Source organism: Podarcis tiliguerta (assembly GCF_965153285.1).
Source record: "Podarcis tiliguerta genome assembly, chromosome: 6".
In the NCBI taxonomy this organism is placed as follows: domain Eukaryota; kingdom Metazoa; phylum Chordata; class Lepidosauria; order Squamata; family Lacertidae; genus Podarcis; species Podarcis tiliguerta.
The window spans coordinates 68,649,809-68,677,308 of NC_139539.1; the positions used below are offsets into that span (position 1 = coordinate 68,649,809).

The following is a 27,500-nucleotide window of genomic DNA, read 5'->3' on the forward strand; positions in this document are numbered from 1 at the left end:
ATATTAGCAACTTTGTATTAATGTAACTTTTTTATACGTAACTGTGTATTTCTGTCAGTGCTTTTCCCCCCTAGAAAAAGAGGTGCCAAAACTCACCATGAACACTTCCCCTGTTCTCTTATAATGGCGATGGCGTCCACCTGAGAGATGCTGGAACTCAGTTCTGGCAAGTTCCGGCTGAAAAAAAGCCTTGATTTTCGTAATATTTTTTTAAGTTGTCTATTTTTGCTTCAGTTTTTTGTACATTGCTTAGAGATATGTTTAATATACAGTGGAACCTCGGTTTTCGAGCACCTCAGAAGCCAAATGCCGAAAGTGCCTCAGAAGTCAAACAGCTTACGCAGCGTGTTATTATTTTTTTCTCAATGGATTTTGCTGACCACCCATTGTTCCTTGGTTTTCGAACATCTCAGAAGTCGAACGGTCTTCTGGAATGGATTACGTTGAAAACTGAGGTTTGACTGTATTAAGCTTCATAAAAAGAAGTGCCAGGTCTGGGCCACCATGAGGCAAGATCAGGTGACCGCCTCAGGTGGCAGGATCCACAGGGCAGCAGATTCAGTCACTAAGGAATGCATCACTTGCTGCCACCACAGTGGCAGCAATGGCTGGGGCACACTCCTTGGAAGCCAGATTTGCCACCTCCTTGACAGATTTTTATGTCCAGAGGTGCCTCGCTTATAAGGAAATCTGAACGGTTGCCGTGACTAACTTCATATCAACACCTTCAGAAAAAGTTTGCAATCTATTAATGGTGAGCAGAACAAGGAAGTGCAGGGTTGAATTAATTTACAACATTCCTTAAAGATTCACCAGTTTGTTACCTGAAGATGGCATTATCAGGAAACAGAAAAATAGCAGAATTTCCTTGACAGAACAAAGTCCTGTCATAAACCAAGCAGTTATGCACTTGCATAAATAGCCCTCCCGTTCTATTAGTCCTTTCTGTGGGACAGGGCTAAGTGGCAGAAGCAAATATGATGTTCAGTCGGTGGCTTCTTCTGTTGGTGTTACAATTCCTACATGGGGCGACGGGTACCATGGTAAAACTCAACAATGGTGGGTTTGAAGACATTGTCATTGCAATCAATCCTGCAGTAGCTGAAGACAACAAAATTGTCGACAACATAAAGGTAAGGTGGTTAGATATTTCTGAATATATTGAATCACTGTCCCCTCAGGGACCTGTGATATGCTGGGAAAATGCAGTGTGCCTCATGTAAGCATAGGTTCCAGGGTGCTACTGGACACCCCTGTACCCAAGCATATAGGTGGGACCCATAAGAAAATGTCAAAGTGTGGGGTGCTGCTCTTCCCTGTTCTATTCAGCTATGCTTTCCTCCAGGATAATCCAATCTACCTTCTCCTGGTCTCCGCCACAGTCCATCATTTAGTTTTCATTAGGCTGTTTTTCAGGTGTGTCCCAAACTTCATGGGGTTTTTCTTTTCCTGAATATTTTTTTTCATTTTCGCAAAACTTGTGGTGACTCCAAGCCTTCTTATAAGTCCCTCTTGTGAATTAATGGCACTGTTTTGGCTCTATAATTAATGGCACTGTCAGCCTGAAAATTGTGAAAAGAGGGAAGGATGATGATGAAAAGCAATGGAATTCCTGAAGCCCAACATGCTGAGCTAAGTGTGGTTTTGTTAGCTCTGTGTCAGAGGTAAATACTCTGGGGTAAATGTTGTGCTGGTTTTGATCATTAGATGTGGAAATGCCCCATTAACCAATTAGAGCTGTGTGGGCACCAATTATCAGGATAGTACAGTGGAACCTCAGGTTATGTACCGTCCTCCTTGTGAACACTTCGGGTAACGAGCTCCGCTAACCTGGAAGTAGGTCTCCTGGTAGCAAACTTTGCCCCAGGATCCGAGCAGAAGTCACATGGTGGTGGCGCGGTGGCAGTGGGAGGCCCCATTAGTGAAAGCGTGCCTCAGGTTAAGAATGGTTTCGGGTTAAGCACAGACCTCCAGAACGAATTACCGTATTTTTCGCTCTATAAGACACACCAGACCATAAGATGCACCTAGTTTTTGGAAAACAAGAAAAAAATATTCTGAATCCCAGAAGCCAGGACAGTCAGTGGGATCGCAGCGCAGTGATCCCGCTGGCTGTCCTGGCTTATGGGATAGCCGCACGCAGCCTCTCCAGGGCAAGGGGAGCCTTCATGGAGCCTTCACGGAGTGTGTGTGCTACTCTTGGGAGCTTTTCCCCAAGAAGGGAGAAGGGCAGCCCTTCTCCCTCCTCGGGAAAAGCCCCCAAGAGCTGCACACATGCTTCACGCAGCTCTTTAAAGGGAGCACAGAGCAGAGCCTCCCGCCTGCATTTGCTCCATAAGATGCACACACATTTCCCTTTACTTTTTAGGAAGGGAAAAGTGTGTCTTATAGAGCGAAAAATACGGCAAGTTCGTAACTGGAGGTACCACTGTACGCGATATGGAAATAAACTAAGGGGCAACACATAAACACACAACCTTTTTTAAAAAAATAAAATCAATCAATCGAAAAGAGCTGTGGGGAACTAAATTTAAGAATGGAAAAAGGATAAATTGTGAAAAACCAAAACCAAAATATTCATGTATCTCTTGCCTACATCATTCTTAGTGCCACACAAAGGCATTTTATTTTGCACAGCCCTCTTTCAGGTTTAACTGTGCTGTTTTTTATCAGTATTTCTATCAGTATTTTGATACTGTTTGCTCTACAATGAGCTAGATCATGGGAAGTTAGCTGAACTTTGGTCCCTTTAAAATCAGTGCAGTTAGTTGGTCATGGCTTATGTCCCATTAGTTTCAATAGGAACTAAGGGCAACAAACAACACATTCCTATGCATGTCTGTTCAGAAGTTTGAGTTCAATGGGCTGTACACCCAGATAAGTGAGAAAAAATTGAAGCCTAACTTACAAGGCAGTCTAAGCTTGCCACTGCATACCCTCCAACATTTCTCTGATGAAAATAGGGGCATCCTAAGGGAAAACGGGACATTCCAGGATCAAATCAGAAACTGGGATGGCTTCCCTAAATCAAGGACATGCCTGGAAAATAGAGACACTGAATGGCCTGCAATTCCTGTGCCAGATCAAGCTGGTGAGCAGATCCCGGGCCTGCTCAGCACCACCTTGGCCTCACAATGATCTGTTTTGTTGCCTTTGGGCAGACTTTCCACCTGCGCAGGCGTTCAGCAGGCAGAAGGGGGAGTCTGCCCTGGTGAAGCGGCACAACTGTCACTCTGGCACCAGTGGGAGACCAACTGAACCAGTGGAAGTGGGCACAGAGATGCCATTCAATCCAATTCTCCCAGCTGGCATAAGAGGGGATTGGGTTACAGCCTTAGCGTGGATTCAAACCTTTGTATTTTTTTCTATATTGTATTGCTTTATTTGTAAATGAAGATGGAGATATTTTAGGGTGAATTTATCCTACTAAACAAATTATCATATGCAGTTTTTACTAGTGTGTATATATGCAGAGAGAATTGTTTTTTTTCTTATACCTACATTTCTGTAGCTGTTTTCCCCCAATAGATGCATTTTTAGGGAACTACACTGAACAATCTGGCAAAGTGCAAATTCTGAAGGCTGGAGTGTTTGGGGTTCATGTATTGGTCTGGGAAATGCAAATTAGCTTCTCGTTAAAATGCAAATAAAGTAAAAATTAACACACACACCCATTCCTAGGGTAGGTGCTAGACAAGCTTTCTTGGGGAGACAATTCCCAAAATATACGAATATCCCACTTGGGAATTTTCTGTTAATCGTCTCTTAGGCTTACTAATGCCTTTTTCACTAAACAGAGATGGTTGTATACTCTATGCAGTGCAAACAAGAATAAGCAATATGGTTACACATCCAGAAAGTTAAGAGGCACAACTTTTCTCACTGCTTTCCACCAAACTAAGAATGGTTTTGCTTACTGAATTTGTTTATGGCAAGTTGCTGTGCAAACCATTAGAGAATAGGAGCATATTGAAGGGCATCTATTCTACTTAAAGATTGGAGGTTAGGGAAGGCTGCCTATCCCCCAATCTTTCCAAATGAAATACCTCCAGGTTCAGGAGGGAGGGCAGAAAAGACCCAATGCACATTCTGCAAGTGTGAATGAGAATGCTAGCCACTGAACACTCATTATTTTCCTTGTAGGATATGATTAAAGAAGCATCTGCTTACCTCTTCAGTGCTACAGAACAAAGATTTTATTTCAAGTCTGTAAAAGTTGTAATTCCTTTGACATGGGCAGCAAAACCTGAATATGGCAGAGTGACTATAGAATCCTATGACAAGGTAAGTGAGGCATATGCATTAAAATTTAAATGTGCTTGAGGGATTTAAAAGAATATTGTGGCAAATAACAATAACAATAATAAACATTGGGGCTGATCTAATATTCGCTTGGGGTGGTGGAGAGAATTCTTCAAATATTCCGGGACTTACATTTTGGTAGCTTTAATAGGGGCTGAGACAAATTCATGGAAACTATCTCTAGCCATGACTGTTAGCCATAATACCTCAATGTAACTTCCCATTGAAAAGGAAGGAGTCTCTCAATACTAGCTGTTGCTTTTCTGTCTGTCAGCTTCTAGGTAATTGCTGTTAGGGTCAGGATGCTGGACTTGTTATTGTTATTTATTGCATTCATATTCCGCCTTTCCCTCCATGGGGCTTAAGGTGGCGTACACAGTTTATCCCTCCTCATTTAACCTGCAGAACTGTGAGGTAGGTTAGGCTGAGAAGTGGTGAATGGCCCAAAGTCACTCAGTGAGCTTCATGACCGAGTGGGGGGGGGGGGCCTCAAAACCTGGTCTCCTAGCCCAGTCCTCTAAGCACTTCGCTTGGTGCACTATGCTTGATGTGATCCTGAGGGCTCTTATGTTGTAACATGTGACTGTACACATCTTTATTGAAAATTACACTGCAATCCTATATATTGGGCCTAAGCTCAACTGAACACATCATGTCTTCTTTCTGAATCAACCTACATGGCATGGGGCTGCATGTCCCATGAAACACACAAGCGTTTACTCAAAAGAAATATGGAATCCCAATGGTTTTTAAGAGATTTTTGTTTCAGGCAAAAATTTCCGTTCAACCCTACGGTCCAGAATTGTGCCTTTCTATGCAGAACAAAAATCTGAGGGTGGTTTGCTGAGGCAAAGCCCACCATATAGCATTAATATCAAAGGTATTTTGGTGATCTTTCAACCAAGTTCTATTTTACTTTAGGCTGATGTCATAGTGGCAAAGCCTTACCTGAAATATGGAGATGATCCCTACACCTTGCAGTATGGCGGATGTGGGACACAGGGAAGATACATTCATTTCACTCCTAATTTCCTGACAAATGACAGTTTGCATGCTGTTTATGGATCACGAGGTAAGGTAAAGGTAAAGGGACCCCTGACCATTAGGTCCAGTCATGGCCGACTCTGGGGTTGCAGCGCTCATTTCGCTCTATTGGCCGAGGGAGCTTCTGGGTCATATGGCCAGCATGACTAAGCCGCTTCTGGCGAACCAGAGCAGCACACGGAAACGCTGTTCACCTTCCCGCCGGAGCGGTACCTATTTATCTACTTGCACTTTGATGTGCTATCGAACTGCTAGGTTGGCAGGAGCAGGGACCAAGCAATGGGAGCTCACCCCGTTGCGGGGATTCGAACTGCCGACCTTCTGATCGGCAAGTCCTAGGCTCTGTGGTTTAACCCACACCCGCGTCCCGCGGATCATGAGGTATTACCTGTTAATTCATCTTAAATTATTTGTATTTATTACTACAGTCTTAAATAGTAAATGTTTCAAATGACAATAAACAGAGCAAGAACTGAGAAACCATGAATGGTTTGGTTTTATTTACTTAATATCTCCTAAGTTTATATAAGGAATTAGCAATATTTTCATGTTAGGTTCATCTGAACATTTTCAGACCATAAAAGCTTGCTTTCTGAAGCCAGCTGAACTTGTTCCTGTTTCACTTCAGGAAGCTTACTGTATTTCCATATCGGCTCTTAAAAGCTTGTCATCAACAATTGGCATAAAATGTACATAGCAGAGGAATGCCCTTTTTTGTAATAGCTTGAGGTTCACAGGGGAAGCCCAGTAGTATCCCATCAAGAAGTTGAGTAAATAATTTGGTTCTGGGTGAGGGATCCATAGTACAGTGGTGCCTCGCAAGACGAAATTAATTCATTCTGCGAGTTTTTTCGTCTTGTGAATTTTTTGTCTTGCGAAGCACGGTTTCCCATAGGAAATGCATTGACGGTTTCCCATAGGAATGCATTGACGGTTTTAAGAAAAAGGCAAGCAAGCCCATAGGGAAATTCAAAAAACTCTTTCGTCTTGCAAGTTTTTCGTCTTGCGAGGTACCACTGTATTTAGTAAGTACCCAGGACACCTGAATAGTGTCACAATTAGCTTTGTTAATGGTCTTCCACAGGCAGAGTGTTTGTCCATGAATGGGCTCACCTCAGATGGGGAGTCTTTGATGAATATAACAACGATGCACCTTTCTATACTACTGGGATAAAGCAAGCTGAAGCAACAAGGTACTGTCCAAAATGTATACCTCAAACTATATAACCAATCCTTTATGGCTGATGTTTGCCTTGGACTTGTTAGTTTGGTTGTGGTATGAAGATTAACCTGTAATTTGATAGTATTGTTAGATAGTTAGATTCTCGACTGGGGGTCAAAAATAAACAAGTTGATGAAATCATTAAAAATATATTTGTAAGTACAAGGTAGTAATCCCAGATGCAGAAGTCACTACAGAGATCTCAATACATCTTTGCAATCTTCTCTTCTTCTTCTTTGGTGATCACTCGTAGCCGAGTAAGGTTGTCTTCCATAAACACAGTCTTAACAGTGAGTCCGTAAGTGACTATGGAGGCCAATTCTGGATCCAACATCCCTCCACAGTGGGAACATTGGTTTCCGGGCGGGAGTTGATCACGGTGTGGATTTGCCCAAGTGTGCCTTCCTCCTAGCACATTTCAATACAGGCAAAGGTACAGCATTGTAAAATCATCAAACCCATCCCTTTGTTATGTTAGTTTAACACAGTCATAAAGCATCCTTTCAGGGACACTAACCAATTAGCAGTTTCTTTTAAAGACAACAATCTTGCTGTTCTGGTTCTGACAGGATACAGAAGAGTTTCCTTAGAGGAAAGTGGGGCAATGCTCTTCTCACCTGCCAGCCCCACAGTTAATACCCACCCTCTCTCTCTGTCTCCCCTGCATAATTATCAATCAGCTCATTCACTCAGAGTGCAACCCAAACTCCCCTCTCCTGCCTGTGGGGCCTCCACAGTGGGACCCCACCATGGTCACACTGGCAGAAGGTGAGGAGCAGAATGATCAACTTCATACATAATGTCTAATATTCTTCCATAACCCTTTTAAATATTTTGTCCAGAATCAGCCTGCTAAGTCCCGATTCCCATTTTTTATATATGGATGTCTAAGCGTTGCATGATTATTTGTTATATTTCTCCAAGAAACCCTTTCAATTAAAAAAAATGAGTACAATCTCTATGAGATCCATATATTGACTTTTTAACTAACTATATTTGCTTCTATTATACTGATCAGATGCTCTGCTGGTGTCACTGGTCAATATATATTCCCAATTAGCCCAGGAAAAACGAGAAAATGCAAAGTTGAAAGCCGAACTCAGCTGTATGAAGCTGGATGCCAGTTCATTCCAGATAAAACACAGACTGCTCAAGCATCTATAATGTATATGCAAAGTCTCTCTTCAGTAAGTATGTGTAATGTCAATTGGAAGCTATAGGCTTCCTTATTTAGTGTCTGTCTTGAAAAATGCAAGATGTTGTCCATACTCAACTCTGGCTAAATTAACTATTATTTCTTAAGATTATAGTTTAAATCCTGCCACTAATATAAAACAACTTCAAGATTTTGCTGGCTGTTTCACTAAAGTTGGGAGAAACTGTGTTTCCAAAAAATCATGGTATTGACCTAGTAGTTGGGTAGGAGAGCGGGGGGGGGGGGGGAATCACACCTGACAAGCATTTCACTCCTTTAGTTTCAGATAGAACATGGGTAGACAAGTCCAAAAAGCCCAGGGCACAACTTTTCATGGCCCTCTAGCAGCTATGGTGGCTCATTTAGCATTAATTCTGGAAGTGTATATTCAATTCTGACCAAACAAAGCCTCCTGATATATATATTGGTCTAGGAGTATAGCAGCCAATTCCTAGGGGCCAAGGTCCCTTCGGGCTCCCCAATAAAATATTTGAGTGGGCTGCCCACCCACAAGTTGATGGGCATTGCCATTCAAATGGTGTGTGTGCCACGTCTTGTGATTGATTATGCAGGATGGGGCTTACCTGTTCCTTCCACCCCCCAATATTTTATTCAGGTTGGCACCCTTGTATAAAGAGGCTTAGTTTGGTCAGAATCAAGTACAGTGGTACCTCGGGTTACATATGCTTTGGGTTACATACGCTTCAGGTTACAGACTCCGCTAACCCAGAAATAGTGCTTCAGGTTAAGAACTTTGCTTCAGGATGAGAACAGAAATCGTGCTCCGGCGGCGCGGCGGCAGCAGGAGGCCCCATTAGCTAAAGTGGTGCTTCAGGTTAAGAACAGTTTCAGGTTAAGAACGGACCTCCGGAACGAATTAAGTACTTAACCTGAGGTACCACTATATTAGCAATTAGGCTGCCTGTGCATGAAAGGGCCTGCTGCCTCTATCCCCAAAGGGAACCGCTTCTTCCCTGTTCTGGGATACTGGAAAACAAGGGATAGCACTTAGCTACACCCAATACAGGCTTCCTCCTCATCATTTAGCCAAGCTTCAACAGCTACCCAGCTATTTCTCCCTCACCCTTCCCTCTGAAAGAGTACAAATTAATGAGATACTCTTGTAGCTACAGGGGAAGCAGAGGAAGCCCCCTTATTGGTGCTCAATTGCCTTGTAAAGATATGGGATTCTAGGCAGAGGCAGTTTTAGGGTGCTGCAACTGGTGCAACTGCACAGGGTGCCACACTGCAGGGGGTGCCAAATGTTGTAGAATGGAGCATGAGAGGCAGGGAGGGCAAATTTTAGCATCACAGAGAGGGCTGCTGAAATTCAAGAGCCCAAAGTCTGCCACTGACCTGGGTGCCACACACAAGCACTGACACTCTCTGCTGCAAACTTATTTACTCTGTTGGCCATGGGATCAGCGGGTGAACAGAAACAGGCTCTTGCCACTATATTTTTTTGTGAGATAAAGGGCAACAAATGCCTACAAAGAAAAAATCCACATAACACCCTGAAGCCATTTTTTTTTATGACAAAGAATGTCCACCTTCACAGCACCACGTCATAAGGAAATTGCTAAGAAGTGTGTGATTTTGACCAATTCTCCTTCTCTTTTATTTAGGTTACTCAGTTCTGTAACAATAACACCCATAATATGAAAGCAACAAATATGCAGAATAAACTGTGCAACTACAGGAGCACCTGGGAAGTAATTATGAAGTCTTCTGACTTTGCCAATTCAACTCCAATAACTGTCCCTCCACCTGATCCCACTATCTCCTTGCTGCAAGCACAAGACAGAGTTTTGTGTCTAGTACTTGATGTTTCTGGAAGTATGACTTTGGTGAGTCTGTGTTTTCCATATCCATAGGAAATATTTCCTTTTTATTTGATTGATTGATTGATTTTTATTTTAAAAATATTAACTTTTCTGTTATATAATTTAAAATACTCATTATAATAACCTTGAAGTATCAGTGATTTCCCTTCTTCTCTTTCTTCTCTTTTCATTCTGCATATCATAGATTCCTGCATATTTTATAAAAACTAAACCATTCAATATTCCATTAATACATCCATCAAACACTGAAAATGTTGTCTATGAGAATAAAAGAAAATCATTATAAATTAGTTTGGAGATGGTACTTAACACCAGTTAGTTTAAACGAAATAAACAAGGGATATTCAACGTTATGTTGGAGGGGATGCTAGGAAATAGGGAATTATGTTCACATGTGGTGGGAGTGTAAATATGTAAAAAAAAAAAAATTGGCAAAGGGTGTTTAAGGAGATAGTAGAAATCACAGGGTTAAAGCTGACCAAAAGTCCAGAGGTAGCACTATTATCAATTTATGATGGGGTGGAAGGTTCACAGGCTTGCTTACACATTTATTGACAGCCACATTAATCATTATAGCTAGGAAATGGAAGGGGCAATTAGAATATAAAATTGAAGGATGGTACAAAGAGGTTTGGGATACAGTGGTACCTCGGGTTAAGAACCTAATTCGTTCTGGAGGTCCATACTTAACCTGAAACTGTTCTTAACCTGAAGCACCACTTTAGCTAATGGGGCCTCCTCCTGCTGCTGCGCGATTTCTGTTCCCATCCTGAAGCAAAGTTCTTAACCCAAGGTACTATTTCTGGGTTAGCGGAGTCTGTAACCTGAAGCATCTGTAACCTGAAGTGTCTGTAACCCGAGGTACCACTGTACTCTTGAGCACAAGGCCACTCGAGAAAGGTGCAGAGGGGAGAGATATCTTCGATCACCACAGCCAACTGGAGTGGCAGAGCCTTTCCCACTGGGCATTCTAGTCTGCTTGCCTCCTCCTACTCTGCCCACCCTACAGCTGTGGGAGAGGCTGTGTATGATCTGTTTTTTGTACGCGGGTGGTGCAACATTACACAGGAGCGCAAGGCTCCTGTGTAACGTTGCACTGCCCGCGCACAAATGAAGCCACGCAAAAACTCCACACGGCAAAAACGGACTACCTAAAGGTGAAAAGTGCTAAAAGTAATTGGAAAAAAAGCTTCACCACTATCTCCCCTTCCCAAAAAGAAGCTCAGCTCTGCCCTCCAAAAAGCACCAGTTATTGCTGGTGAGGGAACAGCCGATAGGAGGCATGTTGGACTCCTGCGGCTGTTAGCCTCTGGGAAATTCGCCTCCCCCCCCCCAATTTCAACAAGTCAGGGCAATTTCCCCCCATTTTCTTAATTTGGAGTCCCCAAAAATAGGGGGAGTCGTATACATGGGGGCATCCAAAACACGGGGAAAATTGGTACATTCCAACAGGTCTCTCTCCAGTTGTGATATATGTTCCCCAAACCATCCTATCCTATCTTTCCTAAATACTTCGTTTAAATTATATTGCACCCAGGTTGTTAATTTTCCTGATAATTGCTTGAATTATTTTATAGTCTCCTCCCTCATTTTAATAAATAAGTTGTCCAGCCTTCTATCATATTCTTTTTCTTTACCGCAATAGCTTCCAACAGTGAGAACCAAAGTGTTTTTACCTCTACTAGAATTTTGTATATTGGTATTTCTTTATAATTTTTCCTAATTATAACTATCAATTTTTTATTTGCTCCCTGCAAAGCACTGACAACTCTCTGGATGTTGTATTTTAATTCATATGCAGAGCGATCGCATCAACCGACTGAAGCAAGCAGCAGAAATATTCCTCCTACAGATTATTGAAGCAGGATCCTGGGTTGGAATTGTCACATTCAATGATTTAACACAAATTAAGTCCGAGTTGCAACTGATCAGCAATGACAGTGTGCGCCAAACACTTACAGGCTTACTTCCTACCACAGCTGGTGGGGGAACTATCATATGTGGTGGAGTGCGAACAGCATTTCAGGTAAAGAAGTTTTTCCAGATTCTTAAGGTGGTGCAGTGGGAAGGATTTGGGTCCAGCAAAGCCATCCAGAATCAGCATGTGAGCAAGAAATGCATCAGATATGCTACCTCTGAATACTAGGTTGGGGGGAGCACAATTTTCTCATTTGCCTCAGAGAGCAAAATTTATTTGGCCAGCCCAGAGTGCAGACATGTGTTTCCAAGGAATGCTATGGCAGTCATAGTTGAAGAGTACGTAGGGAGAGGGCGGAACAACCCATTTTGATTTTGCACATACAGTATTTGCTTCCTTTTAAAATTAGTGAAGTAGCAAATGCTACTTCAACTGGAAAAAATATCACACCCATCTCACCAAAGTCTACTTCTGTCACAGGTAGAAAATTAGTCCACACTTTTGTCACTCATCTACAATGCAACACAACACACTAGAAGAGGTTTGCAGCAAGTTTCTCTTACACCTTAAGCACAAAGTGTCCCATTGCTTCTACATTACTAGTTGCTGCTAAAATTTTAAATCCTCTTTTTCATACAGGTGATTTTAAAAAAGTATCCAAATACCAAAGGCTGTGAAATCGTGCTCTTGACAGATGGAGAAGATGGCGGTATAAGATCCTGCTTTACTGATGTTCGAAATAGTGGGTCCATAATTCACACAATTGCTTTGGGACCAAACGCTGCAGAAGAACTAGAAACACTAGCAGATATGACAGGTAAATGATTAAGCAGAATGCCTTACATTAACTCTTTGGTGTTACTTGGTGTCAGTTGGTGTCTCCAAAAAGGAGTTTATCACAAGGTCAATCCAGCAGCAAAAAAACCTTTTAATTTACACACAATTTACTCAGGAAGCAAGTAATATGTCTGTTAGTTGAGGGATGAATTTAAAGGACATTGAATTAGGAGACTGATGTTGGTATAGGTTATTAATTTGCAGAAATGAATTTATTTAAGATGACTTTATTTAGATAATGATGTGCAGGGCAATGAATGAGAACTGCACTGATTTGGAGCAGAATCTGTTTGAAAATTAACTGAGGGAGAATTAATTGAAAACAAACTGATTTGGAGTGATCTGGGGTTGGGTGAAAAGTAACTTAAGAACCTGAATGAGATTATTTGGATTGGTTGACTTGCTTTTGTGACATCTGAAGTCTAAATTTGCTTCTATACATATAAATCAGCATTTGCAAATTTATGTAAATTTGTAGCTTTGGGCTTCTGCCCCCAATGATTTAAACACCTACGAGTGCTCCTGGCCTCCCTTTAGGTATGTGTGTGTGTCAGGGAACTGCCATCAGTGCCGGAGGGAGAGAGCAAGATCCAGAGGGATTCCAGAGAGCGTCCCGGGATTGGGAGAGGCAGCCCATCTTCTGGGGAAGAGAATCAGTGTAGCACCAGTGGAGAAGGGGGGCAGATGGGGGAAGCGGTGAGGCGGTCCCATGACTCCTTGCCGGGGACCAGCGGGGAGAGTAGGGGTCCTCCGCTGCCTACGCCCTTCTTGCGCAGAAGGCTTTCGCGCAGAGAGAGTAGGAGAAGACTAGGCGTCAAAGAGCTTCTTTGCTGGAAGAAGTTTAAGAAACGCCCACTGACAGATTCTGCCAGCGATTGAGACAGCCACGGGTGAGTGGCTGTCCAGACAGAAAAGGTTCACTCAGGCAACCCAGCCAGGTGTTTGCACCGGCTTACGCACGAGCAACCCCTAGAACCACTACAGTGTGTGTTTAGCTGATACTCATCATAATCCATACCTAAGATTGCAAATTTTATAGTTCATTGTAATCATTCAACAGCTAGCCAGTTGTGAATATCTGATTTAGAGGAACTGAGAAAAAAGTGGTTTCTGATTCTTTTTAATACATACCACAGTATAAAAGAAACTAATTATGTTCTCACAAAAGTCATCAATCCTGTTCCATCTGTAGAGTAGATATGTGCTGCAATGGGCTGCTGGGTGTGTACAGTTCCCAGGGACATCAACATGGGGTGCAGGTACGATACATGCCCAAGTCAGAAGGGGGCCTGAACTCCTGGCTTTCATTTTTTTTAAAAAAAAAAGTCAATTGGAAATCTATAAAGTTAGAAAGCAAAACATGGAGGCAAATATTAGGCCATACAGGGAAGCTTCTGTTGCTAAGGATGCTTAATCACTGTTGCTAAGTAATCAGCATAAGGAATGCTGACCACTCCTGCCACCTGGGATTCTGGAGAGGTAGGATACTGGGCCCTGGAAGTCCTGTCACCATTCTTATCAGTTCCTAACATTAAAAAGCTGCAGCTACCATTCAGAACAGTGTTTATGCAACCATACTGGATATGCTACTACAAGACACAGCACAGTAATGTAATACATTTTATTCATCTGATAGATTACTCTAATTATGATTTCAATTGTATTTTAGGAGGTTTGAAATTTTCTGCCACGGACAGTTTGGATTCCCATGGCCTCATAGATGCTTTCAGTGGAATTTCTTCAGGAAGTGGAAATATCAGTCAACAATCGATTCAGGTCTGGATTACAAAGATTTGGGTGCAAGCAGTACCCTATCGTAATGATTCTTATTATCTTAAAATTACTAGGCACTGTACAAAAATTGAAAACAACAGTGTGACATCAACTCTACAGCCTATAATTTGCTCTTATTGTACAGAGCGAGACCCAGGTAGAATTTGCAGAGAAAGGCTAATTGCAGAGGCAGATTTGGGCAGAACTGAAACATTTCAAAATGTACAGGTCCGGTACAAAGAGCAACCATTCTCCCACCTTTGTAAAATAGGGGACAGCTGAGTCTCCTATCCCCCTTTCCATGGGCTACACCTAGAGGGCGAGTAGGGAGGCCACTGACCCTGCTTCCCCAGGGGGTGAAGGTAGGAAATCCTTAATTCAAACCCATATGCAAGTTGGGGCAAATTTGGCCATACCCCCAACCAGTAAAGGCAAAGGTAAAGGTACCCCTGCCCATACGGGCCAGTCTTGCCAGAATCTAGGGTTGTGCGCTCATCTCACTCTAGAGGCCGGGAGCCAGCGCTGTCCGCAGACACTTCCGGGTCACGTGGCCAGCGTGACAAGCTGCATCTGGTGAGCCAGTGCAGCACACGGAACGCCGTTTACCTTCCCGCTGGTAAGCGGTCCCTATTTATCTACTTGCACCCGGGGGTGCTTTCGAACTGCTAGGTTGGCAGGCGCTGGGACCTAACGACGGGAGCGCACCCCACCGCGGGGATTCGAACCGCCGACCATACGATCGGCAAGTCCTAGGCGCTGAGGTTTTACCCACAGCGCCACCCGTGTCCCTCCCCCAACCAGTAGGAGCCCACAAATTAGTAGTACCCTAGCCAGGCCATCCTCAAGCCTGAGTATGGAGTGCAAACTCCCCTGGAGCTGCTTCTACAACTGTTTTGCTTGCCAGGTCCATGCATAGAGACAAAGCTGGTGGTATCTCCTGTCCAGGTGAATTCTTGTTTACTTCTCTTCCTCTGTGGCAGGTGTGGTGATCCTTTGGTCCTCCAGATGCTACTGAAATACAACTCCCATAATGCCTTGAGCCATGCTTGCTGGGGTTGATTGGAAGTGCAGTTCATCAACATCTGGGAGCAAACTTTCCCTACCCCTGGTCTATGGAATTAGATTTGTGTCTTCCAGTTTCAACCTCTTGTTTCTGATCACTGATTGGATTTGTCCTAGTTGTTTTTGTTTTTTACTCATTACTGTTTTCAGTTATCCTGCTAATAACATAGCTTTGTGTTGAATTCAAAGACACCATCAAAATATTATTATTGAAATTCATCCGAAGAGCACAGGGCAGTTGTTGCTTTTGCACTGGGTTTTTGTATCTGTCTATCAGTTCAAAACTTCCAAGGCAGCAAACAACCAATAAAAATCCATAAACAATTGCAATAAATATATTTGGTGGAGAAAAAACAATTACGGTATCTGCATGGAGTAGCTTAAGCATGCCATAGCTTATGTATAGAAAGGGTTGCTGAGCTGGAGTTGCAATGGTTCCTACCTGTTTAGCTGTAGCTGCTTATCTACGTTTCCTCCATGTTTTTAACAATGAAACACTGCAGGAGATCAGTTTTATCCCTGTTGCACAAACCATGATCTGCATGGGACATGGGAAATCTCCTTATGGCTGTACCAGCATTTTTATTAATGCCTCTTTATTATGTACTTTTTGTTCAGCACGTCTATCCACTATGAATTCACCTTCTAGGCAATGTACTGACCCTGACTTCTTTACTATTTTTGAAATAAAACATCTGCTTACCTGGGAGTCCAGGTGGGCAGCTATCGCTGCATGGTGCGGGCAAGGTGGGTGCAGGGGGCTGCCATCTTCTGGTGCGGCTGGGGGATGGGATAGCTGACACTGCCCACCTCTGGCTGCACTGGACCCTTAGGTAAGGGTGGGCAGTGCTCGCTCAGCCAATCAGAGGCTGAGGCTTGGGGGCTGCAAGCAGCCCACCCTATTTAAAATTAACTGTATGTATTCAGTTTATAAAACTTGCCAGGTATATCAGCTTACCTAATACACACCAGCTTGAAGGTAAAGCACAAAGTGCCAGTTTCAAAGATTGGCTGGCATATTAAGTTCATACTATTTTCCTGCTATAGTATAATGCTTAAAGGTAACAGCGGGACGCGGGTGGTGCTGTGGTCTAAACCACCGTGTCTCTTGGGCAAGCCGATTGGAAGGTCAGCATTCAAATCCGCGTAACAGGGTAAGCTCCCGTTGCTCTGTCCCAGCTTCTGCCAGCCTAGCAGTTGAAAAGCATACCAATGCAAGTAAATAGGTACCACTGTGGCAGGAAGGTAAACGGTATTTCTGTGCACTCTGGCATTCATCATGGTGTTCTGTTGCTCCAAAAGCAGTTTAGTCATGCTGGCCACATGACTGGGAAAGCTGTCTGTGGACAAATGCCAGCTCCCTGAAGGAGTGTCTTCACCCCCATCGGTCTGTCCAGACACTGAGGTCCAGCACTGAGAGCCTTGGTTCCGAGAAGCTAAGTTACAGGGAACCAGGGAGAGGGCCTTCTCAGTAGTGGCGCCTGCCCTGTGGAATGCCTTCCCATCAGATGTCAAAGAAATAAACAACTATCTGATGTTTAGAAGACATCTGAAGGCAACACTGTTTAGGGAAGTTTTTAATGACTGATGTTTTAATGTATTTTTAATCTCTTGTTGGAAGCCGCCCAGAGTGGCTGGGGAAACCCAGCCAGATGAGCAGGGTAGAAATAATAAATTACTATTAATTATTAATTCTTTTTATTATTATTCCTTGGCCTGAAAAGCGAGATGAGTGTTGCACGCCATAGTTGCCTTTGAATGGACTTAATCATCTATGGCTCCTTTACCCTTTTACCTTTAACCATAATGCTTAACATTTTGTTTGTTTGTTTTAATACCAACAGCTTGAAAGTAAAAGTCATAGCGTCGGTTCCAGAAGGTGGTTTGATGGTAATGTAACAATTGATAAAACAGTGGGAAATGACACTTTCTTTGTCGTTACATGGAGCACAAGCATATATCCACCAGGAATTCTGCTGATGGATCCCAAAGGAAAGACGTACAACCACAACAACTTTGTCATTGATAATACAAATGTCCGAACAGCTCGACTCAGTATTAGTGGAACTGCAGAGGTAAAATCCCAGCTCTCTGTGCATCTAACCTTGCAATTACTAGTGTGCCTTTTCCACATAGAAAATATGGAAATGTCTATCTTGTAGAGATTTATGGAACTACAGCTGTGCTATTAAAGGGTTGTGCCATTACAGGTAAAGTAGCATGATAGATTATGCAAGTGTGGAAGAACCATCTTCTATGTAGGATTTTGTAATGGTCTTAAAAAACCTTCAATATTCCAAATTAGCATTTTCCCCACCCACAAAATATGATTAAGAAGGTTGTGTCTGCAAAGTTCAAAGCTCTAAAACAGTTCATGAAGTGTGTTAAGGCCCCTTCACAGCTGTCACTCGAATCTGTGCCAGCTTTGCTGAAGTTGAATCTCACTGGGAAGTTGCACAAGCTTCCTTCTTGGCTCCCTGATCCTAATGCCCATTTGGGAACTGAGGACACTTCCCTGCTCCTGCCCACATGAGATATCTAGAATATCATTTGCCAATGTTTTGGTAGCTAAGGTGTATTTTTTATAAATAAAACTTCTAGGCCCACTTCCCTCTTCTACCCCTCAAGGGCTTATTTTTAGAGTGCTAAATTCAAACACACAGCAAATGGAGTATACTCACGCACATGCATACCAAGGTCCTCAGGTAGAGATCCTGTAACAAAAAGGGAAAAGGGTGAGGCTGGCTGACATGTGTTGCCGCTTTGGATTTCTGCTGTTTAAGTCTTCTCGGCATTGTAATCCATTCCCAGTTGGTTTCTTCTAATTGGCCGTCTTGGAATTGGTCTTATCAGGTCCACTTGGTCTTTTCCACCATTGGCTTCTCCATCCCATACTGCCCTCTCTACCTTGGTATTGAGCAGAAACTGTTTTTATAGTCACATGTTCTGGGGAACAAAAACCCTTTCCCATAAAATCCATATTGCCAATGGGCGTCTGCCAAAATGCTGGTTTGAATTGTCTCAGTGTTTTCCTTTCCTAGTTCATCCTGTGCACAGGATGACACTGCTGCCAGTACCCATTTTTCTTGGTACATTTTTCATAAAAGACATACTGTACCATCTTTATGAAAACACAACAACCAAAGGAAAAGCAAACGTATTTCTCCAAATTACTTAGATATTGTATATTGAATATTCTTCTGTATTTCAACACTTGATCTGCAGGTGGGAGACTGGGAATATTCACTTCAGAATACACATTCAACAGAGCAAATCATATCAATAATGGTAACCAGTCGACCAGCATCCGTATCTGTGCCTCCAGTTCTTGTGAAGCCCTATATGAATCAAGATACCAATAGATATCCTAATGCAATGGTCATATATGCAGAAATCAGTCAAGGTTTCTTACCTGTTATTGGTGCAAATGTCACAGCCATAGTTGAAGATGAGAAAGGAAAAACTGAAGAGCTTGAGCTTTATGACTATGGTTCAGGTAAGTAATTATTGCAGCATGCATTTTGTTATTTTTTTCCACTGACAACCAGTCTTGTCTAATTTGACATAGTGGCCTCCAAGGCCTCTTAGAAAGATATTTTCAAAAGCAGTCATGTGTGCTCCCTCAGATGCATTGAGCCAATATCCCCAATTTGAGCCTACTGCAAAGAATGCCTACTGTTTCATACCCAGCCCTCAGAGACAGCACACAGAGAAAGGCTTCAGGTAATGATTCCAGGGTGTGGACAGGTTCATATGGGGAAAGGTGGGACTCTTAGTGGCACCCACCACAAGCTTGATAAATCTCCTGATTTTGCTGACTTTGACTGCAGAAAATGAAGTATGCAGCAAGTTCCAATACATGTTATTGTATTATGTTTGGTTTGGTAGGTCATGAGTTATGCTGGCTTGTGTTGTACAGATATTATTAACCAGTCCCTTATGATTCCATACTATCACATTAAGTCAGGCATTTTCTATTTCATGAAAACAGGAGTAGTTACTATGAAATAAACATCTCTTGCAAGTGTTATGTAGGGTTTATAATGACCACAAGTGAGAGGTTTGCTTTGGATGTTAAGTATTAATATTTATGTTCTCAGGTGCTGATATACTCATGTATGATGGAATCTACTCAAGGTATTTCACATCATTCACACAGAATGGTAGATACAACTTAAAAGTGCGTGTCCAAGGGAGAGACAAGACTGTCAGATTGGTCCGTAGACAGAGTCAAGCACTCTATATACCAGGTTTTGTGGAAAATGGTAAGGATTCATTATGAAAATGCATTTACTAGTAATATGTAGCTCTAGTTCTCAAAGTATGGGTATCTCGAGAGAAATGAAAACCTTTCCCTGCCATTCCCCTCCCCACTGTCAACCTTATGCAGATTTTAGATTTAATACAGATATTGAGTACACATCTCTGACACCAGCGCAACAGTGGTGAGCTCTCGTTGCCCTGTCCCAGCTTCTGCCAACCTAGCAGTTTGAAAGCATACCAGTGCAAGTAGATAAATAGGTACCGCTGTGGTGGGAAGGTAAACGGAGTTTCCGTGCACTCTGGTTTTCGCCACGGTGTTCCATTGCACCAGAAACGGTTTAGTCATGCTGGCCACATGACCCGGAAAGCTGTCTGTGGACAAACACTGGCTCCCTCAGCCTGAAGCGAGATGAGCACCACACCCCATAGTCGCCTTTGGTGGGACCTAACTGTCCAGGGGTCCATTACCTTTTACAACTCTGACACAGTCTATTCTACTTGTTGATTGAATGCAGAGCCGGCTCAACAATGAGGCAGGGTGAAGCACCTGCCACAGGTAGTAGAAATACAAGAGGCAGTGCCCCACCCATGCCACTGCTTCTGTCACCATTGGAATGTCCCACTGCCAGCAAGAGGGAAGTATTCTGGCAAGTGGCATTGTTGCTCATCTTCCCTTCCCCTGCAGTGGCCGCGTTAGTAGAACATCCTGATTGGCAAGAAGGGGGCGTTCTTGCACACAGTGTTGCCACTCATCTTCCCCACCCTGGGGCAGAGAAGATGAACTTGCAGAATGCCCCTCAGGTGGTGAAGCAAGCTGGGCCACTCCTCGCTGAATATGTTGGGAATCAATGGGAAAATTCCCTAAGTTTTTAGGCTTTAAAATATTATTCTGGCATCCTTCTTCTGGAAAATACCTACAATGCATCTACACTCACACAAAAAACCCCACACATACCCCAACTGTCACAGAAGAGTTTAAGACATGCAAAAAATTGAAAAGAAGTAGGAAAATCAAGTAGAAGAATATTGTCAAAATTTTAGAAAGAAGAAGCAGTTTTGCAAAACTGGCAGTTAAGAGTTGGTGGAACATAAAACTGTTGTGGAGAAAGACTGGAAATGTAAAAAAGAGTACCGATTTGAGGGAACTACAGCAGAATTGCTCAGTAGACTGAATTACAGAGCATCAAGTTGGTATAGTGAAAATGTTTTAGAAGAAACACAAGTACTATAGTTTTCTGCATACTGAATTTTAGTGATTTATTGACAGCCATGAAGAGATACCTGTTAAGCTTGTCAAGAACTGAAATTGTGACTGGTAGTATAGAGCTGGGTATCCTCTGCATAGAAATTCTGTAAACCAAATGAGGGGACAAGAGAAGCTAAGGCTGGCTATATAGCGAAAAATAGGTATCTACTGCAGATTAATAACAAATCATAAAATTGTAGAGTTGGAAGGGACCTGAAAGGTCATCCAGGAATCACAGCCAAAGAATCTCTGACAAATGGCCATCCACCTCTGCTTAAAAACCTCTAATGCAGAGAGGGTTCATCCTGGTATTTCTTCAGTTTGTCCCAATCTGCAGAAAATTGATGTTTATTTCAATTCAGCAGTAAATCATGTTTTTTCACAGGGAACATGGCTGGACAAAATAAAATCCTCTTGGACTTGTGCCGAGAAGGCACAGGACAAACAGAATGAACCTTGGATCAAACATAAGTGTGGATGAGCATAGAGTCTACCACATTCTGAGGTGTTCCATTCCACTGTTGAACAGCTCTCACCACCAGGATGTTCTTCCTGATGCTCAGTTGGAATCTCCTTTCTTGTAGTTTGAATCCATTGTTTTGGGCCCTACCCTCTGGAGCAGCAGAAAACAAGCTTGCTCTATCTTCCATGAGATAGCCCTTCAGATATTTGAAGATGGCTATCTTATCACCTCTTATACATGCCTTGTCTTCGTTTTGTGTTTGCACACAGGGGAAAAAATCAGACAGACTTTCAGAATACTGAGAACATTTGCAGAGAACGTTTGCAGTTACATCTTATGACACAATTTTTCTTTCTTTCTTTGGAAGGTGAAATAAAAATGAACTCACCAAGACCTGAAGCTACTGAGGATGAAATCCAAGCAAACCTAGGAAGTTTCAGCAGAGTTGCATCTGGTGGTTCTTTTGTGGTATCAGGAGTTCCTAGTAATCCAAACCCCCCAGATGTCTTCCCACCCTGTCAAATCACTGACCTTGAGGTGGAGCTAGCTGCCGATGATGATGAATTCCTTTTGTCATGGACAGCTCCTGGGAATGACTATGATGTAGGACAAGGTAAGTGTGGAATCCTGTTTTAATCAACCAGTATGACTCCCTTGCTTAGATATATATTTAAATATGGCAAAGGAGGGGATTATACCAGAAATAATCTCCCTTTAATATGCTAGAATAGCATGGCACTGTTGCTCTGGGAAGACTGCAGTTCTCCCCTCCCAAGGCTACAATTCCAGCATCCTTAACAAACTACTGTTCCCAAGATTCTTTGGGCCAAGTCAAGCGTTTGACTGTATGGTTAGAACACAGACATTGCTTTGTTTTAGTCCAGGATTCCTAGTTATAGAATATGCTTTATTTGTTTGGAGGTGTAGCTGTTTTTCCTGTGTTGTGGGGGAAGGCGGTTAGAGCCACATTAGTTTTTATTCTGTGGAACGAGTTGTTTTCGATGCCTGTAACAGTGCTTAGATTTCTAAATGTCCCCCTGGACCAAAAATGGTTCTGGACACCCCTGACAAATACCATGCTTTTAAATTAGCATGGAACGACAGCTGATCTTAACAACTTTGACATGGTGGCCATGTGAACCAGCGTGTGCCCTGGAATATTTTCCAAAGTCTTCTGCAACACACAATGATGCAATGGCTGGTATGCAATATGCTTAGGGTTCCTGGAAGACAGGAAGTTATGCACTGATAGGCTTGTCACTGTTGCCTTGATCCATGTTTGAAGATGTACATCTAACACATGTCTGTTGTGGGTCCTTTATTTTGCAGCTGAACGATATGAAATAAAAATGAGTGAAAATCCCTTGGAATTAAGAGATGCAAGTTTTGATAGTGCCACTTCTGTGAACACTACTGGACTGACAGTGGAAGTCGCTGGGGTCAAACAATCTTTTCAGTACAAGTCAGAAAACTTAACGAAAGAAAATGGCTCCTCCGTCTACTTTGCCATTCGTGCCATTGATGGCAGCAACAACAAAGGAAAACCATCTAATGCGGCAAGAGCAGTTGTGGTTTTTTCCACATTGCCAGCTACTCCCACTTCTTCAACTGGCACTTCCACACTGCTAAGTACTTCATCTAATGTGAAACCCACTGGTGCTAATGATCCTGAGATCAGTGTGATAAATGACACAACCAAAATTGTGATCATTGTATGTGCTTCTGCGATCATTATTTCTGTTATTGTAAGTATAACCATCTGCGTTGTACATAAGCGAAGAAACAGAAGTCCCCAGACTGGAATGTAATACAACTACAATGTTGGAGAAGCATCTAATATAGCAAGGGCAGTTATGATTGTTTCTCCATTACTTGGAGCTACTCCTAGTCCAAACAACATTTATACCACTCCTTCTAATGTGTAATTCTATTCCTAACACTTGTGATAATAGTATGTACTTCTGCAGTTATTACTTGTGCATTTGCAAATCTAACAGTATGCTTTATTTAAGTGAAGATACCGAAGCCCTAGAACTTCTGAGACTGGAATGTAATAATTATATATTAACTTTTAGGAGTCAGATATCCTAAATTATACAATGGAAAAAGAGAGTATATTCCTCTTTCTCCATTGTGTTATTATATAATTAGTTACATGATTTTAAATGGAACTCCTTCTGTATCTGATTGTGGTGTATTTCATGGTTTCCAAAAATTCTAAATGGTAATGTATACATACACAGCTTGAATAATAGACTAATATTATCTATTGTAAAAAATGAAAGCTAAATTATATTATTGTATGTCCATGTCCTGTAACAATTCATAGATGAAAATAAACACATCTGTGTTCAATAAGACTTACTCCCAGGTTAGTGATTACAGCTTAAAACAGATTAGAATCCCTGATTCACCTATAAAAATGCACTATAAAAGTTGTATTGCCTTCTTACTTTTTGACAGCAGCGCACAAACTGGTAAGGGGAGAATGGTGAAAAATTATTAAAGAAGATTCCATGGAGAAGCCTGGACCAATTTTATTTATGTTTTCTGATTAAAGGAAAGGAAAGTGGTCCACCATCCCCATGATTAGGATACTGTGCTATGGACTCCCCCTCTCCCATGTCATGTCCTAAGCAGCCATCTCACATACACAAGTCCTGTGTAGCAGGAAGACATGAAAAATAATGTCTTAACTTCAACTGGGTAGGTTGACTTGAAGAGGTGCTAACGGAGGGGCTCATGCTACACGGCTGACATGAAGAACTCCACCAGGGCCGGATCTTATTGGTGGGTTGCTCTCTCTCCCTGTTAAATTTCAAAAAAATAATAATCAACCACCTGGTTACCAAAACTGCCAATTAAGGATCTTAGAATTGTAGCGTTCTCCTCTAAAGTTTCAGTATCACCTTATCTAAGCTCATACACCTACAATTGATGCAATGCTCAGATCTGGAAAAAATGATACTTACTCTATAGTACAATCCTATTCATATTTACTCAGATATAATTTTGTTTGTGTTCAACGATTGTTATTCTCTCCCCAGTCTGACCATGTTCATTTTCATATAAAGGCACTGAACTGAACCAAATATCCTTAAGTGGAATGTAGTGGAATCCTAGAAAATTATATTTGGACACTGTGACATCTAAATAATCATAACCAGACGATGGTCTGAAGACACAGGTTGCATCAACCCTGCTGAAGTGAAACTCTTCTGCATCTGGTCAGTGTTTAAATGAAAGACTGCCTATGTACATAACATGGATGCTTATCAATGAAAAACGAGATTGTCATTAATGATATTTCTATGATACCCTATGATCAGAGGTCTCTGGGCATCTTACAATAAAATGTTAAAATAAAACTCAACTATAAAAACACAACAAAATCAAGCAACAGAGAATAAATTAAATCAAATCAATAACAGCAAAAATTTACAGCCCACAGAAGCAGAAACAGTAAAAAGCCATTGTGTATTGTGTTTTTCATATTTGGTTGGGAGCTGCCCATTGTATTGTGTTTTTCATATTTGGTTGGGAGCTGTTGTTAGACTTCTGTTTCAGTGTATCTGAAGAAGTGTGCACACACACGAAAGCTCATACCAATAACAAACTTAGTTGGTCTCTAAGGAGCTACTGGAAGGAATTTTTTTATTTTGTTTTGACTACGGCAGACCAACACGGCTACCAACCTGTAACTAGAACTGTTGTTGGACTTCAACTCCCATCAGGCCTAGATAGCAGTGTCAATGGGAGTTGGAGTCCAATGACATCTGAAGGGCCACAGGTTAGCAACTCCTGCCATAAAGTCTTTAGAATTATAAAATAAAAAAGGGGGGGTTGTATGTGTGCATGCATGCACAGGTGCACCACGCTTATGGCTCTTATATACCACAACTGCCATATTTCCATGCACATATTGCTAAACTGGATTGCTATACAGTGGCAAACATGCTTTAACCCTTGGTGTGTCCCAAGGGAGGCCCTCATTTCCAGAGCAAAGTAAGTGTGCAGATGGGAGGTGTTCTACACCCCTTGCCCAACTTTTATTTGTTCAACTTTCCTCATCTAGGTGAGTGCCTTTCATTCCATCAGAGACAGATTTTTGCAATGGAACTTGTTCCGCTGCACTGGGCGCCAACACAAGAGGGCACTGCAGGACTTTCCAAGTATAACTCCTCTCCCCTCTCCTTGGGAATCCTCTGGGCAGCCACTGGTCTCTGAGCTGCCCCCCCCCCACTCCAAAGAGAGGTACCTCCTCACACTGCCCCAAAGCGGCCTGGGAAGAACCCCCTGGTCAGCCACAGAGGCACCATTCACCTGGAGAACCTGTAGCCAGGGCTGCTGCAACAAACAGCTGTGCAGACATGCAAGAGGGCATCAGAGGAGGGAAGAAAGGAAAGAGGGACAGAGGCCAGAGTTGCCCGCAGCACCCCTGACTATCATTCAAGACACCCCAGGGTGCCACGGCACACTGGTTGAAAACCACTGACATAGTAAATTGAGCAGAAGGCGAGGTGGGAGGCACCAAATTTACCTAATGGGTCTGTTGACATCATGTCTCATACTTAGCTCAGTAAACTAGAAAATCTGGATGTTCACTACTATCTCTGGGGGAAAGTTTTGACCACTGTGATGCTGCAATCCAGATAATCTCTTTATTTCAGGTGAAACTGACACATAGTGCTGGAACATTGTGTAAATGCAACTTGTCCCACCCCAACAAATGTGTTAAGTAAATAGGTTTTATTATACTGACATCTAGTGGACTCCCAAAGCACACAGAACTACTGTGTGGTATGATCCTATGTATGCTTTATCAGAAGTCCCTCTGTGTTGAGTAAGGCTTACTTCTTTGTAAATTCATTTAGAATTGCAGCCTAAGATCAGTTTCTAAAGCCATGCTTTATTTAATGGACCAAGATGGGTAAATGGCTGAATAATGTGCAGCGAAATCTTCCAGCAATTATCCATCCATTTTATTGCATTTATATACTGTATTTCAGGGGTGCCATCTCACCCTCAGGATCGTGGGTGCCCGCCGCTGCCACGCAGATCTGTGATGTTACACGCACATACCTGCACATAGTGTGTGTGATGTCACATGCACTATGTGCAGGCATTGAAAAGAACTAAAGAAAACTGTCAAACATTTAAACCACCAAGCGTCACCCTGAAAGGACAAAAAAGGGATAATTAAATATTAACTCATACCTTCTCAAAGCACACACCTTAATGTGCCTCTAATTCAGCTCAATCACACACAGCGTTCGAAATTCCCATTGTTCTGGGCGCGTTTTGCGACAGGGAATTTCGTGAGCCGTTTCTGAGCTCTGGGCCCAGTACTGCACCTAAAATATAGGATTAAAATGGCCACTGTTACTCAGAAATAAATTCCAACCAAGTTCAATGGGGCTTCCTACCAAGTAAAACGTGCTTGGATTGGGGACCTGAAAAACTTTATTTTTGCTTTTCAACCCATCATGTTTCGTTTAGGTTTTAGTTGCCTTGTTTAATGTACTTTTAATGTACGGTGTGCTTTTAATCTGAAATATACTAGTCAGTGAGTTATGATGGTTTAAGTAGTGCATGTTAAAGTGTTCTCTACCTCACTCTCACAGGGATGCTTAAAATCTAAATAAATTGGGATCACTGAAGGACCCTTAAGTCTTAGGTTTGCGAACTGGACACTGCCACCAGCTGTATAGGTCTTTAATATGCGTTAACTGTGGTGCCAAAAATGATATTTTTTAATGAAGGAAAGGGGATGTAGGGAGAATCCAGGGCTTGTCTGCTGAGTGGAAGGAAAGGGGGACCTTTTCTGTCTCCCTACTTCCAGCTACTCTCTGAGTAGTGGAGTGGGCAGGGGAAGGACTAGACACTGTGGAAAATGAACATAACATTTTAGCTTCAGTTCGTTCATTTTCAGCTTTGTAGTCTTTTTTTAAAAATGCTTTTTATTAAGTTTTCATTTCAAATACACCAACACAATACACAAATATTTCAAATCTTATTCAGCTTTGTATTCTTGCTATTAAAAAAGCGCGCCTAGACATTCCGTTCTGGTGCCTGTTTAAGGTGCCATTTCATATTTCAGTTTATAACAGTGAGAGGAAAATAAGTTGCTTGTCGTTTCCCCTTCAGACTCAACTCACCCGAAACGTAGAACGAGCGAAATGAACGCTCCCGTGCTAGCGACAAAAAAAGCCGTTTCCTCCCTTAGGGAGCAACAACCGCTCCTTTGACTTCTCATCGCGAAGCCTCCCTTTTAAGGGGCGGACTTGGGGGCGGCGCTTAACCCCCGTCTCGCGCCTCCTTTCCCCTCGAT

General features: G+C 42.4%; 1 protein-coding gene and 1 long non-coding RNA gene across 2 annotated transcripts; one reads left to right on the forward strand and one right to left on the reverse strand.

The window, feature by feature from the left end:
• Positions 1–301: 301 nt before the first annotated feature.
• Positions 302–24,002, forward strand: LOC310679510 (calcium-activated chloride channel regulator 1-like). Its single transcript, XM_083444843.1, has 14 exons — positions 302–1,133; positions 4,144–4,284; positions 5,224–5,374; positions 6,431–6,539; positions 7,587–7,755; positions 9,389–9,610; positions 11,409–11,633; positions 12,165–12,342; positions 14,032–14,138; positions 17,042–17,272; positions 18,423–18,693; positions 19,298–19,462; positions 21,537–21,782; positions 22,499–24,002. Exons 1-14 carry the CDS (start codon positions 978–980, stop codon positions 22,975–22,977), a joined length of 2,850 nt encoding a protein of 949 aa, XP_083300969.1. The 5' UTR covers positions 302–977; the 3' UTR covers positions 22,978–24,002.
• Positions 22,076–27,464, reverse strand: LOC310679601. Its single transcript, XR_014512381.1, has 3 exons — positions 27,328–27,464; positions 26,387–26,523; positions 22,076–23,977 (listed from the first exon to the last, which is right to left on the reverse strand). It is a non-coding gene; the product is annotated as an uncharacterized lncRNA (long non-coding RNA).
• Between the last annotated feature and the right edge of the window lie 36 nt (positions 27,465–27,500).

Excerpts from the sequence above, each read along its gene's own strand:
- LOC310679510 (XM_083444843.1), top strand. The coding sequence starts at position 978 with ATGATGTTCAGTCGGTGGCTTCTTCTGTTGGTGTTACAATTCCTACAT. Across the intron at positions 5,375-6,430 it reads TGCTGTTTATGGATCACGAG|GCAGAGTGTTTGTCCATGAA; the intron begins GTAAGGTAAAGG and ends GGTCTTCCACAG. Across the intron at positions 12,343-14,031 it reads AACACTAGCAGATATGACAG|GAGGTTTGAAATTTTCTGCC; the intron begins GTAAATGATTAA and ends ATTGTATTTTAG.